General features: G+C 43.9%; 1 protein-coding gene across 1 annotated transcript; it reads right to left on the bottom strand.

The window, feature by feature from the left end:
• Positions 1-5,257: 5,257 nt before the first annotated feature.
• On the bottom strand, positions 5,258-17,879 carry LOC129861981 (cadherin-related family member 3-like). The gene is made up of 18 exons (XM_055933232.1): positions 16,249-17,879; positions 15,816-15,972; positions 15,646-15,731; positions 15,351-15,448; positions 15,079-15,180; positions 14,691-14,827; positions 14,182-14,389; positions 13,826-13,991; positions 13,576-13,682; positions 13,334-13,428; positions 11,704-11,942; positions 11,330-11,498; positions 9,429-9,549; positions 9,128-9,263; positions 8,356-8,561; positions 6,616-6,655; positions 6,260-6,308; positions 5,258-6,153 (listed from the first exon to the last, which is right to left on the bottom strand). The coding sequence occupies exons 1-18, from the start codon at positions 16,270-16,272 to the stop codon at positions 5,795-5,797; spliced, it is 2,499 nt and encodes an 832-aa protein (XP_055789207.1). The 5' UTR covers positions 16,273-17,879; the 3' UTR covers positions 5,258-5,794.
• Between the last annotated feature and the right edge of the window lie 385 nt (positions 17,880-18,264).

An 18,264-nucleotide genomic window follows, 5' to 3' on the forward strand; every position in this document is an offset into this window, starting at 1 on the left:
ATGTGACATAAAAAAAAACAAGAATGACAGAAGAAAGTTCATTTGTAGTTCTAAACATCTTTTGGGTGTTTTTTTTACTCACTTTCTGTCTCTCCCACGACGTTATTCCTCTCTCCTACAGCGTCCATCACAATTACATGCACATGGCCAATTGTGCAAATTAGGCGATGACGTCATTTAGAGACTTCTAGCGACTTCAGGACAGCCAATAACTACTTTCCTTACTGAGGAGTTGGCAACACTGACTCGCAGTGGCAGGTAGCGTCTTTGTTTCCGTCAAGCAGCAGCAGGAATGGTAATGATGCCCCAACCTCGAGAAGATTTGGCGCTTGTTAAAGAACCGATTGTCTTCATCAAATTCTTGGAATCTTTTATTTGTTATTATCGATCATATTGACTGAATAGCAAACCGAGTTTTTCACGTTTTATCATCTGAATTTAAGTTTAACAGTGGCGCTTTCGCTTTTGGGAGCTGTAGTGGCCAAGGTTACTGGAATAAATATTGTGTCCATTTCTTGTGGGGAGAAAACAAGAGAAACTTTGATTGAAGATTATATACCTGAAGGGATAAAGCTATCTGTATGTTATATTCATATCTGTTACAGAGTGTAGCTAGTAGCCTCACCATAGTTTGTGCTGTCTTGCCAACTTGCACAATAAAGAGGAGTTGGAAAGACGACATAAACAGATCTGGGACCAGGCTCATCAGGTTAATGGGTTTAGACCAAATTGCTTTGGTAAATGCTTAGTCCCAACCTGCTGTAGGCTTGTTTGAACAATACTGTTAATGTCCTCTAATGTATTTGTATACATTTGTTTTAGTTTCCTAGTAATTATTGTGCATTTGAATAGCCCTTTGAGGACTTGTATTCTATCATCACCTGTCCTGTGCCCCCCCCCCCTACCAGAGACTCACCTGATTAGGGGCCGTTTCCTTCTCAGCTGAGTTCATTGTGAGCGTCACCATCATGGCCTTCATGTACCGTATGGGGACTGTACTATATGGTATGGGGACTGTACTGTATGGTATGGGGACTGTACTGTATGGTATGGGGACTGTACTGTATGGTATGGGGACTGTACCGTATGGGGACTGTACTATATGGTATGGGGACTGTACTGTATGGTATGGGGACTGTACTGTATGGTATGGGGACTGTACTGTATGGTATGGGGACTGTACTGTATGGTATGGGGACTGTACTGTATGGGGACTGTACTGTATGGTATGGGGACTGTACCGTATGGGGACTGTACTATATGGTATGGGGACTGTACTGTATGGTATGGTGACTGTACTGTATGGTATGGTATGGGGACTGTACTGTATGGTATGGGGACTGTACTGTATGGTATGGGGACTGTACTGTATGGTATGGGGACTGTACTGTATGGTATGGGGACTGTACTATATGGTATGGGGACTGTACTATATGGTATGGGGACTGTACCGTATGGGGACTGTACTGTATGGTATGGGGACTGTACTGTATGGTATGGGGACTGTACCGTATGGGGACTGTACTATATGGTATGGGGACTGTACCGTATGGGGACTGTACTGTATGGTATGGGGACTGTACTGTATGGTATGGGGACTGTACTATATGGTATGGGGACTGTACTGTATAGGGACTGCTGGTCTATGTGAGTTACATGAACACACCACTCTGGGACGAAACAGTGAATAATACCATCACGTTAATACATTTACATTGTGGTCATTTAGCAGACACTCTTATCCAGAGAGACTTATAGTCAGTGCATTTTACTAAGGTAGGTAAGTCAACCACACTAGATAGTACTAGTCATTGTGTGCATATAGTTATCACACTGGTAATACCTATTGGAATCAGGCTACTGCATGGTCAGCTGATGGTTAAGCTTCTGAGTATTTATTCATTAAGACATAAATAGTTGGAAACAGCAGACCAGGGCTGGCTCCAGGCCACTAGAGGGACCCTGACTCTTACATGTTGTCGTCCCCCAGCTTCTCCTTGTGTGTCTCTTTCCTTCCATTCTGGCAGAACACTGTGGTGACCGTGCTCTTTGCCATCCTGTGGTTGAAGAGCGCGTCTCCGTGGGCCAGGGGTCTACAGAGTGTACCCTGGCACAGTGCCGAGGACAGGGCATGGTCTCAACATGTCTGTGGTGAGATAATGTCTTTTCTCAGTCATGTTTTTTCTCTCTCTCCCTTTCCACAATGATCTAAAATAAACTGATAGAGTGAAAACCAGCCTAATGATGAGCTTCCACCATATTGTTTTCACATGTCAATATTTTCCGGGTCAGTGCAGACGAAGAGGCGGAGCCAAGGAAAGGACAGATTTCTAAGAAATTGAGAAAAAGCCTAACAGTAGTCTCTCTGTCTCTCTCAGATCTGGGGTTCCCTGTACGTGGTTCTGTGGGTGGGCAACACCTGGGTCCCCTATAAAGAGACCCCATGGCACAACAGAGACAAACTTCCCAGCACCAGAGCCTAGGGATTGTGCGCAGGCAGGTGCCAGACCTTATATGAGCCACCCTTTGCCATCCACTGATGCCCTCATCAGCAACAGTGCCCGCAGAGGAGAGGTGGTATGGTGCCCTTGCAGGGACAAACTTTTTTTTAACCTCCTCTGAGTTGCTCTTGTACTCCCTTTGACAGTTGTCCTTGTCACATTAACTTTTTGTTTTGTGTCTGTAAACAGTTATTATTCAATTACTGTTTCTTTCAACCTTTAGCTTTTTAAATCACAATGTTGCTTTCTGTCCGTCCACTGACATGTAATTTGCTTTGGTCATTTAGAAGCTTTGGTCATTTATAATCTTTGGTCATTTATAATCTTTGGTCATTTGGAATCTTTAGTCATTTAGAATCTTTGGTCATTTAGAATCTTTGGTCATTTTAGAATCTTTGTTCATTTAGAATCTTTGGTCATTTAGAATATTCTTTCATGTACAATACTGAATGTATCAGATATTATAGTGTTTTTTTCTCTCTCAGGACAATCCCAGACAATGAATTGCCTTGATGAAATCTGTGACGTCTTTGATGTATTCTTGTGACTATTTAAGATAAGTGAGACTGTACCTCAATTCCTTTTTAGGCTATAATAGAGCCACATCAAGCCGGTTACAGTAGTAAGGAGACAGGCTGTTTACATTCCTGTGTGAAGCTGTGTGTTGACTTTAGTCACATCCCTTCTCTCAAACGCATAACATTTTATAAATGTTCAATTTCAACACCCTATAAATTAAACCACATGGACATTTCTTGCTTTGTCACAGGCTCTGTCCTCTAGCCTGGTTCCAGATTTGTTTGTGCTGTTTTGCCAACTCATATGGTCATTTACTGACAGCTCAAACAAATATGGCGCCAGGCTATCTCCCCTGTACCACACACAGCAACCCAGTACTCAGTCACAGGGTGGTGGTTAAACTGCTTCAAAATCGTGATGTATCATGGGTAAATTGTGCCTGACCTGATCTAAAAAATAATATTGATTAGATATTTATGATACAAGGTGATTGATTTGTAGATCAGTCAGTCTGGACTCCACTTCAAAGCCTGCTGCAATGTGGAAGGTGTCGTTTGCTTGTCTACTCCCTGTGACTTAAATGATCACGGATGCTTCTCTTCCAAAGAGTATCTGAAGAACAGCTGTGTCATTCGTATGACTGCTGAGAACTTCCCTGTGTGAACAGGGCCTGACCAATGAGGAAGGGTCTTACTGTAGTGCCCAACTGCTGAGAACTTCCCTCCGTGAACAGGGCCTGACCAATGAGGAAGGGTCTTACTGTAGTGCCCAACTTCTGAGAACTTCCCTGTGTGAACAGGGCCTGACCAATGAGGAAGGGTCTTACTGTAGTGCCCAACTGCTGAGAACTTCCCTCCGTGAACAGGGCCTGACCAATGAGGAAGGGTCTTACTGTAGTGCCCAACTGCTGAGAACTTCCCTGTGTGAACAGGGCCTGACCAATGAGGAAGGGTCTTACTGTAGTGCCCAACTGCTGAGAACTTCCCTCCGTGAACAGGGCCTGACCAATGAGGAAGGGTCTTACTGTAGTGCCCAACTGCTAGTTGGTGTCCTGTGGAGGACCGGTCTTTTAACATTGAAAAAGTAGATTATAAATCTATAGCAACTTTCTTTGCAATTATGAAAATGTTATTTGATTATTTTCTGTGTGATTTATACTTTTTTTCGGAGCATTTCAAAACGTACCAAAAGACACAGTTATGGTAGAAGGGTGGCAGGATTAGTGAATCATCAGTAGGACAGTTGGTTACACTTGACTTTGATGAATGACGGCAACGGTCTGCCTCAACGGTCTCTGCCTCAACAGTCTCTGCCTCAACAGTCTCTGCCTCAACGGTCTCTGCCTCAACGGTCTCTGCCTCAACGGTCTCTGCCTCAACGGTCTCTGCCTCAACGGTCTCTGCCTCAACAGTCTGGGCCTCAACGGTCTCTGCCTCCACGGTCTCTGCCTCCACGGTCTCTGCCTCCACGGTCTCTGCCTCAACGGTCTCTGCCTCAACGGTCTCTGCCTCAACGGTCTCTGCCTCAACGGTCTCTGCCTCAACGGTCTCTGCCTCAACGGTCTGGGCCTCAACAGTCTGGGTCTCAACAGTCTGGGCCTCAACAGTCTGGGCCTCAACAGTCTGGGCCTCAACAGTCTGGGCCTCAACAGTCTGGGCCTCAACAGTCTGTGTCTCAACGGTCTGGGCCTCAACGGTCTGTGCCTCAACGGTCTGTGCCTCAACGGTCTCTGCCTCAACGGTCTGTGTCTCAACAGTCTGCCTCAACGGTCTGTGCCTCAACGGTCTGTGTCTCAACGGTCTCTGCCTCAACGGTCTCTGCCTCAACGGTCTGGGCCTCAACAGTCTGGGCCTCAACAGTCTGGGCCTCAACAGTCTGGGCCTCAACAGTCTGGGCCTCAACAGTCTGGGCCTCAACAGTCTGGGCCTCAACAGTCTGGGCCTCAACGGTCTGGGCCTCAACGGTCTGGGCCTCAACGGTCTGGGCCTCAACGGTCTCTGCCTCAACGGTCTCTGCCTCAACGGTCTCTGCCTCAACGGTCTCTGCCTCAACGGTCTCTGCCTCAACGGTCTCTGCCTCAACGGTCTCTGCCTCAACGGTCTCTGCCTTAACGGTCTGGGCCTCAACGGTCTCTGCCTCAACGGTCTGTGCCTCAACGGTCTGTGCCTCAACGGTCTGTGCCTCAACGGTCTGTGCCTCAACGGTCTGTGCCTCAACGGTCTGTGCCTCAACGGTCTCTGCCTCAACGGTCTGTGCCTCAACGGTCTGTGCCTCAACGGTCTGTGCCTCAACGGTCTGTGCCTCAACGGTCTGTGCCTCAACGGTCTGTGCCTCAACGGTCTGTGCCTCAACGGTCTGTGCCTCAACGGTCTGTGCCTCAACGGTCTGTGCCTTAACGGTCTGTGCCTTAACGGTCTGTGCCTCAACGGTCTCTGCCTCAACGGTCTCTGCCTCAACGGTCTCTGCCTCAACAGTCTGTGTAACATAGCAACGCCAGAGCAGTTGTAATCTAGATAAGCGTTGACAGGTTATATTTATTTGTCTGTTATCTTGATTTACAAAGCTGTAACCAAGTCATATTATGACCCGACCCAGCTTGTACTAATGTACAACGTATTTGAGTATCTCTGCACGTACATTATTTGCAGAAACAATTACACAACTGTTGTAAAGGCTAAACATTTTTCCACAAAACAAAAATCCTATGCTTGACTATAATAATGATTTGAAAGATTTCTAAACACACAAGTAATGTATTATATGTGAGTGAGGAATCAGACTTCAGACATGTTGAGCCTTCCCCTAGTTGTCATGGGTACCATATCTAACTTTACGCCTCCTTCTGAAAGAGCGAACCGAGCAGACCTTGCAGACTGCCCAGACGTTTGTCTGCTCTGACTGGACCAGGGAGATCTTCTATCCTCTGTGGCCCTGCCTACTCCCTCACTCCTCGTTTTTGATTGGCCAGTGCTAGCCCTCCCACTCCTAGCCTGTGATTGGGCAGAATGACCATGGGGAATGACCATGGTGCTGCTCTCTGGCTGTATCATAGGGACAAACTCAGACACAGTGGTACCGTCCTTCCAGCGTCTGGCTCCAGACTTACTGTTGTACTCGTACACCCTCCCTGTGACTGAAAATTTAAAAAAATAATAATAATAATAATTAAAAAATGCTAAAGGTCAGAATTAGGTTTTATATAATCTCAGAACAGATAACAGGAAATGAGAGAAACTTACCAGGATCAACTTCCTCTCCATCAAATACAGTGTTGATCTTGATCACTTCCTGGAATAGAGATAGCGTGTATACAGAGAGGACAGTCACCAACAATTGAATCGAGGTCCTAGAACACAGTGACACTTTAACAGACTGTAGGTAGACTGTAGGTAGACTGTAGCCAGACTACATTTACATTTACATTTAAGTCATTTAGCAGACGCTCTTATCCAGAGCGACTTACAAGTACATACATTCATACTTTTTTTTGTACTGGCCCCCCGTGGGAAATGAACCCACAACCCTGGCGTTGCAAGCGCCATGCTCTACCAACTGAGCTACACGGGGCAGGTAGGTAAACTAGGTAAACTCTTACCATTAATATTTCCCTCTTTGGAGGTGTTGGTTCTGGGATCCTATGTGACAGAAAAAAGAAAACATATCATTAGTAATACATGAAATATACATTTCTGTTATCAACAATGTAACGATTCCCCCACAGCCATGTAACGATTCCCCCACAGCCATGTAACGATTCCCCCACAGCCATGTAACAGCCATGTAAAGATTCCCCCACAGCCATGTAACGATTCCCCCACAGCCATGTAACGATTCCCCCACAGCCATGTAACAGCCATGTAAAGATTCCCCCACAGCCATGTAACGATTCCCCCACAGCCATGTAACGATTCCCCCACAGCCATGTAACGATTCCCTCACAGCCATGTAACGATTCCCCCACAGCCATGTAACGACTCCCCCACAGCCATGTAACGATTCCCCTACAGCCATGTAACGATTCCCCCACAGCCATGTAACGATTCCCTCACAGCCATGTAACAGCCATGTAACGATTCCCTCACAGCCATGTAACGATTCCCCCACAGCCATGTAACGATTCCCCCACAGCCATGTAACGATTCCCCCACAGCCATGTAACGATTCCCCCACAGCCATGTAATGATTCCCCCACAGCCATGTAACGATTCCCTCACAGCCATGTAACGATTCCCCCACAGCCATGTAACGACTCCCCCACAGCCATGTAATGATTCCCTCACAGCCATGTAACAGCCATGTAACGATTCCCTCACAGCCATGTAACGATTCCCCCACAGCCATGTAACGATTCCCCCACAGCCATGTAACGATTCCCCCACAGCCATGTAACGATTCCCCCACAGCCATATAATGATTCCCTCACAGCCATGTAACGATTCCCCCACAGCCATGTAATGATTCCCCCACAGCCATGTAACGATTCCCTCACAGCCATGTAACGATTCCCCCACAGCCATGTAACGACTCCCCCACAGCCATGTAATGATTCCCTCACAGCCATGTAACAGCCATGTAACGATTCCCTCACAGCCATGTAACGATTCCCCCACAGCCATGTAACGATTCTCACAGCCATGTAACGATTCCCCCACAGCCATGTAACGATTCCCTCACAGCCATGTAACAATTCCCCCACAGCCATGTAACGATTCTCTCACAGCCATGTAACGATTCCCCCACAGCCATGTAGCGATTCCCCCACAGCCATGTAGCGATTCCCCCACAGCCATGTAACGATTCCCTCACAGCCATGTAACGATTCCCCCACAGTCATGTAACGATTCCCTCACAGCCATGTAATGATTCCCTCACAGCCATGTAATGATTCCCCCACAGCCATGTAACGATTCCCTCACAGCCATGTAACGATTCCCCCACAGCCATGTAACGATTCTCTCACAGCCATGTAACGATTCCCCCACAGCCATGTAACGATTCCCTCACAGGCATGTAACAATTCCCCCACAGCCATGTAACGATTCTCTCACAGCCATGTAACGATTCCCCCACAGCCATGTAACGATTCCCTCACAGCCATGTAACAATTCCCTCACAGCCATGTAACAATTCCCTCACAGCCATGTAACGATTCCCTCACAGCCATGCAACGATTCCCTCACAGCCATGTAATGATTCTCTCACAGCTCGGGCTCAGCAGGCAAAACTGGTTGAAAAGACATCAAACTGGTTGTAAAGACGTCGTAAGCTGGTTGTAACAACATCATTTCGACCAGCTTTGCCTACTGGGAGATGTAGTATTTCAGCTAATACTCACAGTACTTCCTTGTCTTCCCGGGGCCTGGGTTTGCAGCAGGAGCAGTCACTGTGTTTAAGAGCCTTGTAGAGCTTCCCACAGAGGTGATACAGTAGGTATGACAGTAAACCCAGCAGTAGCATGGTCCCCAGAGCAATGACAAACCATATATACCAGTCGTCAATGCTGTAGTTGTTCTCGGTGATGGTGATGTATGTTACACGAGGCTGCAAGGGAAAGGTTAACTGTGGTTGCGCTAGTCTGTGGTTGTGAGGAAATTCACATCGACGTGTGTTGTTCAGAGTAGATGTAGAAAAAGAGGCAAATAGTTGTTATGGTAACACTACTAATGCCCTTCTTCAAATCAAATCAAAATGTTATTTGTCACATGCGCCGAATACAACAGGTGAAATGCTCACTTACGAGCCCCTTAACAACAATGCAGTTAAGAAAATATTTACTACATAAACTAAAGTAAAACTTTAAAAAATGTTTATTACACAATAAAATAAACAATAATGAGGCTATATACAGGGGATACCGTATATTTTGTGCGAGGTTAGTCGGGTAATTTGTACATTTCTTTTTCTACAATATGAAACAACTAAATAACACAATTTGGTTAGGAGTCCGAATAGTGGTTGGAGTGTAGGAGGTCCCTGAGCACAGCTGGAGTTCAGGTCTCCGTGACAAAAGGCAGCAGCCGTAACCACTGCTTTAAGAAATATATCCCCTGGGGAAGTGGTGGTCTGACTTTACGCGAGGTTCATTAAAGTATAGAGATAAGGCTTACTATAGTTGTAGTGGTGACGGTGGTGAGGTCAGGGTCCACTACTAGGATATTGATGACGACTGTGCCAGTCTGGGTCAGACCTCTTGGCTCAGACCCTGCAGACCGCAGGTTCCCATCAGAAACCAGTACAGTCAGGCTGTATCAACCAACCATTCAACCATATAAAGTTAGAAGTTAAGACTACATGTAACCGTCACGGTCAGATAGATTCTCAGTTCAGAGGGCATTGTACAGTATATGTTTGTCAGACTGATAGTTGTGCAGACTGATAAGAGCACCAATAGTAGTTAGCATATCTGACCTGTAGTGCCAGACCCGGTCCAGGCCACTCTCATAGTCAAAGGGTTCCTTCAGGAAGAGTCTGGTGACGTTGGTGCCAGAGGAAGGTGAGAACACAAAATGGTTGTTCGGGTTGCTGGCCCCTATAGGGAAACATGGAAATATCAACCTGATGATATCTTATATAGTTATAAAAGTCAAGTATGTCCAGTCTTCTAGAATCATAGCTAGAGTACAGGTTTCTCAGTTAGCTCAGGGCCGGTGTTCATAAAGCAGAGTAGGACTGCTAATTACATGTACTGTGCATTCGGAAAATATTCAAACCCTTTGACTTTTTCCACATTTTGTTTACGTTACAGCCTTATTCTAAAATTGATTAAATTGTTTTTTTCCCCCCATGTCAATCTACACACAATACCCTATAATGACAAAGCGAAAGCAGGTTTTTAGAATTTTTAGCAAATTTATAAAAAAATGTAAAACAGAAAATACCAAGCTATGGAAGGAATTGTCCGTAGAGACCCGAGACAGGATTGTGTCGAGGCACAGATCTGGGAAAGGGTGCCAAAACATAATTCTTAAATGGAAGAAGTTTGGAACCACTAAGGCTTTTCGTAGAGCTGGCCGCCTGGCCAAACTGAGCAATCGGGGAGAAGGGCCTTGGTCAGGGAGGTGACCAACAACCCGATGGTCACTCTGACAAAGCTCTAGAGTTCCTCTGTGGAGATGGGAGAAGCTTCCAGAAGGACAACCATCTCTGCAGCACTCCACCAATCAGGCCTTTATGGTAGAGTGGCCAGATGAAAGCCAATCCTCAGTAAAAGACAGCCCACTTAAAGTTTGCCAAAAGGCACCTAAAGGACTCAGACCGTAAGAAACAAGATTCTCTGGTCTGATGAAACCAAGCTGAACTCTTTAGCCTGAAGGCCAAGCATCACGTCTGGAGGAAACCTGGCACCATCCCTACGGTGAAGCATGGTGGTGGCAGCATCATGCTGTGGGGATGTTCTTAAGCGCCAGGGACTGGGAGACTAGTCAGGATCTAGGGAAAGTTGAACGAAGCAAAGTACAGAGAGATCCTTTATGAAAACCTGCTCCAGAGCGCTCAGGACCTCAGACTTGGGTGAAGGTTCATCTTCCAACAGGACAACATCCGTAACCACACAGCCAAAACAACGCAGGAGTGGCTTCGGGACAAGTCTCTGAATGTCCTTGAGTGGCCCAGCCAGAGCCCGAACTTGAACCCAATCAAACATTTCTGGAGAGACCTGAAAATATCTGTGCAGCGACGCTCCCCATCCAACCTGACAGAGCTTGAAAGGATCTGCAGAGAAGAAATGGGGAAACTCCCCAAATACATGCGTGCCAAGCTTGTAGCATCATACCCAAGAAGGCTCAAGTCTGTAATCGCTGCCAAAAGTGACTCAACAAAGTACTGAGTAAAGGGCCTGAATACTTATGTAAATGTGATATTTCCGTTTTTTTTTTTATACATTTGCAAAAATGTATAAAAAACTGTTTTTGCTTTGTCATTATGGGGTATTGTGTATATATTGATGAGGGGGGAAAATGATTTAATCTATTTTAGAATAAGGCTGTAAAGTAACAAAATGTGGAAAAAGTCAAGGGGTCTGAATACTTTCCCTAATGCACTGTATGTCATTTAGAAAACACTCTTATATAGTGCGACTTACAGTAGTGAGCGCATACATTTTTATACTGGTCTCCCTGTGGGAATCGAACCCTCAACCCTGGCGTTGCAAACACCATGCTCTACCAACTGAGCCACAACGGACCAAGTCATCTCAAATTCAGTTTTGACTTTTGTAATCATATTAGATCATTTAGACCTGAGGAACCTGATCCTAGATCAGCATTCGTACTGAAATGCTTTCTGAATACGGGCCTAGAGGCCGGCAGTACCTGAGATAGAGTAGATGAAGGATGCTGGAGGGGAGTCCCTGTCTGAGCAGGTCATGATGAAGCCCTGGATGTTGGAGCCCGTCCTCAGGTCCTTGGGGACTATTAGATGTGTCTGGTTGGGGCCACACAGTGGAGGCTCGTCATTGGCCTCTGTGATGTTGATAGTGACCTAAACAAAAACACAAATAACCAATACATGCATATTTATTTTTAATTACCAGATAAAACCCATTGAAGATAAATACCCCTTTTGCTAGGGCAACCTGGAAGGCGAGAAAAAACAGTGGTTGGGAAAAAACAGGCACTGGACTGTGTTTACATCATTAGGAATAACGTCTTGTTATGACAATATAAAGGTCACCAGGCCGTGGTACCGTAGTGGTGGCAATGAGCGGACTGATGGGGTCCCCGTCCTGAGCTCTGATGACCAGGCTGTAGGTCTGGGTGGTCTCGTAGTCTGGCCGGGTCAGTAGGGCGAGACTCCCCAACTTGGGGTCCAGGGAGAAGATGTTAGACAGACCACCAGTTCCTCCACCAGAGATCAGGGAGTAACGGACGCCGGTGGCAGGGAGGTCTCTGTCCGTAGCTTTCACTGATCCTATCACCGTCCCACCTGGAGGGAGAGGCACAAACATATCAATGAGCTCGGTGTGTTGTAGTGTAGTGTAGTTGTCATAGGTGTGGTGGTGTACACCTGCAGCAAATGTGGCAAGCAGTCATCAGTATCATTACTTTGGCTGTACCTGGTCCCAGATTGCATTGTGCCAGATCTGGGACCAGACAATGTTATAGTTGTAGTGTAGTTGTTATAGTTGTAGTGTAGTTGCTGTAGTGTTTTTGTTATAGTTGTAGTTGTAGTGTAGTTGTTATTGTTATAGTGTAGTTGTTATAGTTGTAGTGTAGTTGTTGTTTTAGTGTAGTTATTGTAGTTGTTATTGTTGTAGTGTAGTTGCTATAGTTATAGTGTAGTTGTTATTGTTGTAGTGTAGTTGCTATAGTTGTAGTGTAGTTGTTATTGTTGTAGTGTAGTTGCTATTGTTGTAGTGTAGTTGTTATTGTTATAGTGTAGTTGTTATAGTTGTAGTGTAGTTGTTATAGTGTAGTTGTTATTGTTTTAGTGTAGTTGCTATTGTTTTAGTGTAGTTGTTATAGTTATAGTGTAGTTGTTATAGTTGTAGTGTAGTTGTTGTAGTGTAGTTGTTATAGTTATAGTGTAGTTGTTATTGTTTTAGTGTAGTTGCTATAGTTGTAGTGTAGTTGTTATTGTTTTAGTGTAGTTGTTATAGTTGTAGTGTAGTTGTTATAGTTATAGTGTAGTTGTTATAGTTGTAGTGTAGTTGTTATAGTTTTAGTGTAGTTGTTATTGTTATAGTGTAGTTGTTATAGTGTAGTTGTTATAGTTGTAGTGTAGTTGTTTTAGTGTAGTTGTTATAGTGTAGTTGTTATAGTTGTAGTGTAGTTGTTATAGTTATAGTGTAGTTGCTATTGTTTTAGTGTAGTTGCTATAGTTGTAGTGTAGTTGTTATAGTTATAGTGTAGTTGTTATTGTTATAGTGTAGTTGCTATTGTTTTAGTGTAGTTGTTATAGTGTAGTTGTTATAGTTGTAGTGTAGTTGTTTTAGTGTAGTTGTTTTAGTGTAGTTGTTATAGTTGTAGTGTAGTTGTTATAGTTATAGTGTAGTTGCTATTGTTTTAGTGTAGTTGCTATAGTTGTAGTGTAGTTGTTATAGTTATAGTGTAGTTGTTATTGTTATAGTGTAGTTGCTATTGTTTTAGTGTAGTTGTTATTGTTTTAGTGTAGTTGTTATAGTTATAGTGTAGTTGCTATAGTTGTAGTGTAGTTGTTATTGTTTTAGTGTAGTTGTTATAGTTGTAGTGTAGTTGTTATAGTTGTAGTGTAGTTGTTATAGTTGTAGTGTAGTTGTTATAGTTGTAGTGTAGTTGTTATTGTTTTAGTGTAGTTGCTATAGTTGTAGTGTAGTTGTTATAGTTGTAGTAACTTACGTCCAAGAAGCTCAGAGATTCTGTAGAAATACGATGGAGGGCTAAACACAGGAGGAAACTCATTCACAGGAGTCACCGTCACATAGATGTATGCACTACCTGCAAAGCACCATGGGAATCAGAGTTCAAAATGAGTCTGAGTGGGGGGGGGATCACACTACTGTACTTTGTGATATACAATTGTGTTCAGTCTAGGCAGTCAGTCACCTAATAAAAAAATAAACCAGCAAATAAACAGTCACCTACCTTTTAGGTTGGGCTCATCCTTATCCTCAGCCACAGCCAACAGGCTGTATTCATTACCATCAAGCAGGTTACTGGGATCCTCAAGGTCTAGGTTTCCTTTGAGCTGTACGAGGAAAGAATTGTAAACAACCTCATGTAAGTATACGTTTGTGACTTTGTATGAATGGGATCATTCAGTAATTTCATACTTTCACGTCACTGGTCAGGAAAAACTCCTGTCCCTTTAAATATTAATATTCTGCTTACTACGATCTGATTGGATCCCGTGGGTTCCAGAGCAAAGCGGTTAGCGCAGCCCAGACAGGACAGGCCAGTGAACAGGAACTCTCTGAAGGCCGTCTCAACGTCATTATCTGTGCACGTTACCGTGGTGATCAGGGCCCCAGGCTTTTCCGTCTCAGATACTGCCACCCTGGATCCAGTCAAAGGAGACGATGCAATGGATACATAGCAATAAGGGCTGCTGCCTTCGTGCACATACTAGTGTCCGCATGGGTTCAAATCCAAGCCACATCTCTCCTGACACACTCCTTTCCTAACTGTCTCTATCTGTTGGATACAATACTGAAAAAAAAAGACAAACAACAGTATAAAAATATGACCTCTGTGCGTCTGGGGAGCAGATGGGAGGGTTGTCGTTAATGTCAGTGACGGTGATGGTCAGAGTGATGGTGTTGGTCAGAGTGATGGTGTTGGAGGGAGGACCAGAGGGGCTGGAGGTGGCTGTCACGGTGACCGTTATGACGGGGTCCTCCCTGAGAGGAGCTGAGTCACGGTCCATCCTGTTGGCTATAGTCACCAGGCCAGTGTCTGAGACATGGGACAAGCCAAAACACAGGGGCGCACAGTGAGCATTTAAAAAAAATCTAAATAATGTTAATTGTTTTTCAAATGTTCAATCAGGTTGTGAAGCTGAACTCATACTGTATGTCCACATTTCATGTTTTTCTAATTGTAGTGGGGACTGTTTGTTAAAACTGAAAATTACAATCTTCACTAATTGATCGCAGAACAAATTCCCTTTTAGTTATGGTCAATTATGGAATTGATTATTTTTTTATTTTGTGGAAGTACGGTAAGTATGTATAGTATGACTGGGCATTGTACTCACATCTGTGTATAGCCAGGTAGTTGTTGGTGCCGATGCTGTAGATGATGTAGCAGGAGTCATCGGGTACCACTGCTGTGATGTTGGTCACGATAAACCCTGGACTTAGCTCCTCAGAGACTGGGAAGTCTGTGATTGTACTGCTTAGGACATAAAACACACACAGTATAGATATACAGTAAAACACAAAAAAAAATGGGTAAGGTCATACAGGAATCAAAACAGCTAAATGAGAAACACACAATTTCAACCAGTGTGCTACCTACAACCGTTTATGACAGATTTTTTTTTAAACTATAAACTAATTCACTTTTATAAATGATGTATATGGGTATTTTCTAAAGTACAGTGTTAATAAAGTCTTCAACAGACAGGGAATAGCAATACTGACTTCAGGAACTGAGGTTTATCATCGTTCCTGTTGACGATGCTGATGACCAGTGTTCTGGATACACTGTTGTTCCCATCACTCACTGTCAGCGTGAAGACATAGCTGCAGGACGTTTAAGAGTTAGAATGTAACGTTTACAAGAGTCCACTGACATAATGCTGTGGTGTGCTGTTAGCGACATCAGTGGAGAGGCATTTTCAACTGCCCAGGACCCAATCCTCTGGTATAAAACATTATCATGTGATGTCTGTGTGGAGGAGACACATCTCTACCTTCTGGGGTCAGTCAGGTAGTTGAACTGTTTAGTTGTAGTCAGGATGCCTGAGCCAATGTCGATACGAAACTCTGTGTTTGACGGGGTCAGTGTAAACTAAAATACACAACAACATGTAAGTCAGATATTTCAATGAATAGACAGTGTGTGTCAGGGTTGGACAGTAAATGAAATTTCAATACGGCGAATTTCAATTTACTTCCTAACTGAATTGAAATGGAATTTACCCAACCCTGGTATGTGTGTGTGAGAGAGAGAGAGAGAGAGAGAGAGAGAGGTTGAGGAAGCCATACAGTCACAGGCTGGTTCTCAGGATCAGAGACTGTTGGCCTGTAGATCTGTCCTGGTGGGGATTTCTCCAGAACATACAGGACAGACTCTGAGAGGATACAGGAACACACAAGAGGTTAAAATGGGCTGTGTAAGTCATAATAACCCTATCACGAATGTTCACACACAGTACCTTCATCTAGGAATACAGGGGGTTCGTTGACATCAGTTAGGATCACTGTGAGTCTCTGAAGAGCCGTGTCCTTCGTACTGTCCACAGCGAGGATTTGAAGGACAAAGCTGTTGGGTGACGTCTCAAAATCCAGGTTGGTAGTACCCGTTACTGTTACCTGTTTTCAGAACAGAAAATGTATCATGAAATCATCCTCCTTTACTCTTACTTTGCAAGACATGGCGTTTCTTCTGTGAGGGGCTGTATCATACCTGGGTTTAAATATGATTTGAAATCATTTTAAATAAGTCTCAGAAGTACAAAGCCCATCCACATAGCTCTCCAGACAGGCTGAAAGAAATGCTCCAAGTATTTGAAAGATTTCAAATAGTATTTGAACCCATGGTCTGGTACATATCAGGCCTTGCTAGGGTAGTATTGAGCAATGCCTCACCTGTGCTTTGTTAGTGTTGATCATGGACACAGTGAATGTGTTGGTGAGGGGGTCAGAGTTGAGTATCCTGGGGTATCCTGATGCCAAGCTGGCACCTGGGGACAGAGCCACCTGGAAGCTGTAGGTCACAGTGCCAGCCTTGCTGTTCTCTGCCAGTCTAGCGGTGCCTGGCAGGCCTATCAACGAAACCTCTGGAGCCGAGCCTGAAACCAACCGCAGAGGAAATTAATACCAGTTAATGAGATCAAGGCAGTGGTCAGTAGGCACCAAACAGAATAAAATGGCACTGAATAAAGTTTAAAACAAGTGATATCTGATTCTGAAAGTGGCCCAAAAAAAATGCTTGTTTGTTTTTCATTGCAAAACGCTTTACTATGGTGTACCTTAATAATGAACACAACCCAGGAAAAGTCATACAAAACCTATATTCAAAATTAGCAGCTCAAAAGTACTTTGTAAAGAAAAAAACACTGACAGTCTGGATGTAGTTGTCTCACCTCGTATCATCCACATGCCCAGGGTCAGTAGGAGTATGAAATCCATGGCCATTTCTCTCGTCAAGTATCAAGTGTCCTCTCAATAGCCTTATGCTACACCAAAGTAAGTTTGAGTGTGTACTCTCTACTTGGGACTATCGCCGTTTGGTTACTGCAAGGCTAGACGTTCTACTGTAGGCTGTGTTGCTAGAGTCCTGTGTTGGTAGATACAGGAGTTTATGGTCTTTACCTTTTGATATGCGAGTCACACCAACTGTAAGTACGAGCCATTTCCTCTACCTTACGTTAAACTCATCAGATGGAGGACTGAATGCTCCAACATATTTAAACAGAGCTGATTGTGATCTGCCTCTTGAACTAGGCCCTGTGTATACAACAAAGACCATGTTCACAAAGAGGATGTCTTTCTGACGATATCTGCAGAATGTCTTTCTGCACATGTAAAATTTGAATATCACAGAAACGGAATATTGATCAACAGAATCTCTGAAAAGTCCTTTGTTTACAGCTAAACACAAATTAATAAACGTGATCGGATTTGATTCCTTAGATACTGTGAGTTAGTTTGGTATCTAGGGCTAGGCCACTAGAGTGGAATACACCACTGTTCAATGACTAGAAGGAACTCAACCTTTCGATATAACTTTTTCCCCCCAAACACAGGTTGACAAAACACCGGATGAGGTGGGTTTAAAATAAAGTTGCCATTTTTAAATTAGTTGAATAGTTTTACAGAAAGATCCGATCCAATTTGTGCTGTCAATATGTAGGTGTGCATGCTGAAAGCAAAGCACCTTTTTAGAAACAGTTCATACTTGGTTAGTCCACTAGAACCACACGCCAAAACCATAAAAGCTGCCAAAACATTAAAATTGTCCAGATTAACACTGGTCAGCATGTTTAAAAAACTAAACTTTTCACTACAACTATATTTGCATAAATCCCAATGCATTTCAGGTGCCATAGACTTGAATGAGAAATCCCAGTCACTACATTTACTTTGAAGTCATTAACTAGCCTTTAAAAGCTAGACATGCCATTCCAACTTTAAAATGTCTGAAAGTGTGTATACAGCATTGAGACCATTTACGCTTCTTGGCCAAAAAGTTGTTAAAATGTGCAAAAAACCTCTATAGCCCACTGCTCTTGAACCGTTAAAAACACCCAAACATTGACAGACTGACTTTAAAATTAACTTTAACCATTTTAGAAGTGTGCATAAAAGCACCAGACTTCAAAATGTGGATTCACCGCTGTTCTTGAGCCGTTTCAGCTACAAATACCGACGTGTGCAGTGACTAACTTAGACTGTCTCACAGCTTCCACGCCTACTGCAAACTATGAAGCCTGTTGTAACCCTATTCATTGCAATTGGCAGAACAGGCTTTTAAACTGATGCACTACCACTGAACTTTCAGAACTAAAGCATTTTGAGCATAAAAACCACATGGCTTTTAATAATATACTCCCTGTAGCCTACTACATAAACCCACTGACAGCATGGTAGCAACAGGATGGA

This window comes from Salvelinus fontinalis, chromosome 9 (genome assembly GCF_029448725.1).
Source record: "Salvelinus fontinalis isolate EN_2023a chromosome 9, ASM2944872v1, whole genome shotgun sequence".
Classification (NCBI taxonomy): Eukaryota; Metazoa; Chordata; class Actinopteri; order Salmoniformes; family Salmonidae; genus Salvelinus; species Salvelinus fontinalis.